This window comes from Macrobrachium nipponense, chromosome 44 (genome assembly GCF_015104395.2).
Source record: "Macrobrachium nipponense isolate FS-2020 chromosome 44, ASM1510439v2, whole genome shotgun sequence".
In the NCBI taxonomy this organism is placed as follows: Eukaryota; Metazoa; Arthropoda; class Malacostraca; order Decapoda; family Palaemonidae; genus Macrobrachium; species Macrobrachium nipponense.
Window position 1 is genome coordinate 40,759,850 of NC_087221.1, and position 1,506 is coordinate 40,761,355.

General features: G+C 44.5%; 1 protein-coding gene across 1 annotated transcript in view; it reads right to left on the reverse strand.

The window, feature by feature from the left end:
- Nucleotides 1-244: 244 nt before the first annotated feature.
- LOC135203969 (trichohyalin-like) overlaps nt 245-1,506 on the reverse strand; it is a 2,466-nt gene continuing 1,204 nt past the window's right edge. Inside the window, exon 1 of the mRNA XM_064233895.1 lies at nt 245-1,506. This exon is cut by the window's right edge and continues 1,204 nt beyond it. Within this exon, the coding sequence (XP_064089965.1) occupies nt 245-1,506 (1,262 nt within the window).

Below are 1,506 nucleotides of genomic sequence, written 5' to 3' on the forward strand. Positions count from 1 at the left end.
TGAGAGCTTGTTTTCCTACCTCCAAAAAGCTGTTGGCTCTCAAGCTGAGAGATTGTCCTCCTACCTCCATATAGCTTTTTGCTCTCATACTGAGAGCTTGTCCTCCTACCTCCAGAAAATTCTTTCTTTGACTCTCACCAGGCGAGTTTGTTTGTTCCTTGAGATAGTACCTTGGCTGACGAGTTGGGGGAACTCGGCAGCTATTGCCTTCCTCTTCAGTGAAAGATGAATTTCCTGAAGATCTTTATTCATCTCCATGAAGAACATCTTCCACAATGTGCTTGAGGCCCTCCCATTGTTTCTCGTAATCCTCGTTCGCCTCCCGCTGGGCGTTCCAGTACTCCTTACGTTGTTTCTCTTCTGTCTCACGGGCCTTCTCACAGGGGTCTTCCTCACTCCCTGTGTCTTTCCTTCCTATTGTTCCTCTTGTGCACTTCTCTCGCTTGCCTTCTTCAATCATATCATCTCCATGTTCCAGCGCAATGTGTTCTAGCTGGAAATTCCTCTGAGCAGTCCCATGTAGAAACATCATCAACATGTATTTGTCATGTTCCCTCAAAGCCTCCTCCTGTGTTCTTAGCTGCTCCCTGAGACGCTTTTCTTCTCTCATTCTATTCTGCTCCTGTAGCTGAATCTTTTCTTTCAGCATATCGCAGTCCTTGAGAAGTCGCTGCACTTCCAGCTGGGCTTCACTCTCCTTCTTCTTCAAACAGATGAGGTCTTCTTCTTTAGATTCCAGCAAGCGTTCCAGGCTCTGTTCTTGACGCAAAGCGCTTTCCAAGTTATCCTGGAGTTCCTCCAGGCATTCACGCTGCTTCTCTGTTTGTTTGTCCTTTTGCCTCAGAGTCTCCTGATGTTGCCTTCTTATTTCAGTCTCTTCATCTTCCTTTTCTTTAGCCAACAGATGGTTTTTAATCATCTGTTCTTCTAAATCATCTCTGATTTTCCTCTCCCTTTCTTCCGCTTCCTTTAGCAACGTCTGCAGCTCCATTGCATAATGGAGAGCTAGGTCTAGTTTATCCTCGAATTCTTTTTGTTCACACCTTGACTGTTCTTCTTTTGTGAGGAAATCTTCAATTTGAAGGTTCCTCTTCTGGAGCTCTGCTTCTAAGGTCGTTAGAGAAGCCTCCATCTCCTTCTCTTTTTCCTTTGCTCCTTCCAACAACTTTTCAATGTCTTTCCAGTGATGGAGAGCATCTTGCAGAATGGTTTCCTTCTGTTCTAAACATTCTTCCAGTAACATTATTTTCAGCTCCTTTCCTTCCAGCTCTTCTTTACTCTTTGCATTTTCTCTTCCTAGTTCGGCCACCCAGTTCTTCATCGCTTGAAGCTCATCTCCTAATATCTGCTGAATGTTAACATTCTCCGCTTCAGCGATCCTCAGCTTTTCTCGGAGAGTCGAGTTATCATCCTCAACTTCCTTCACTCGTCTCTTTATTATTTCACGCTGGTCTTGACCTTCTTCCAATTCTTTAGTTTTAAAGGCGAGGGATTCTTTCAGAAGGT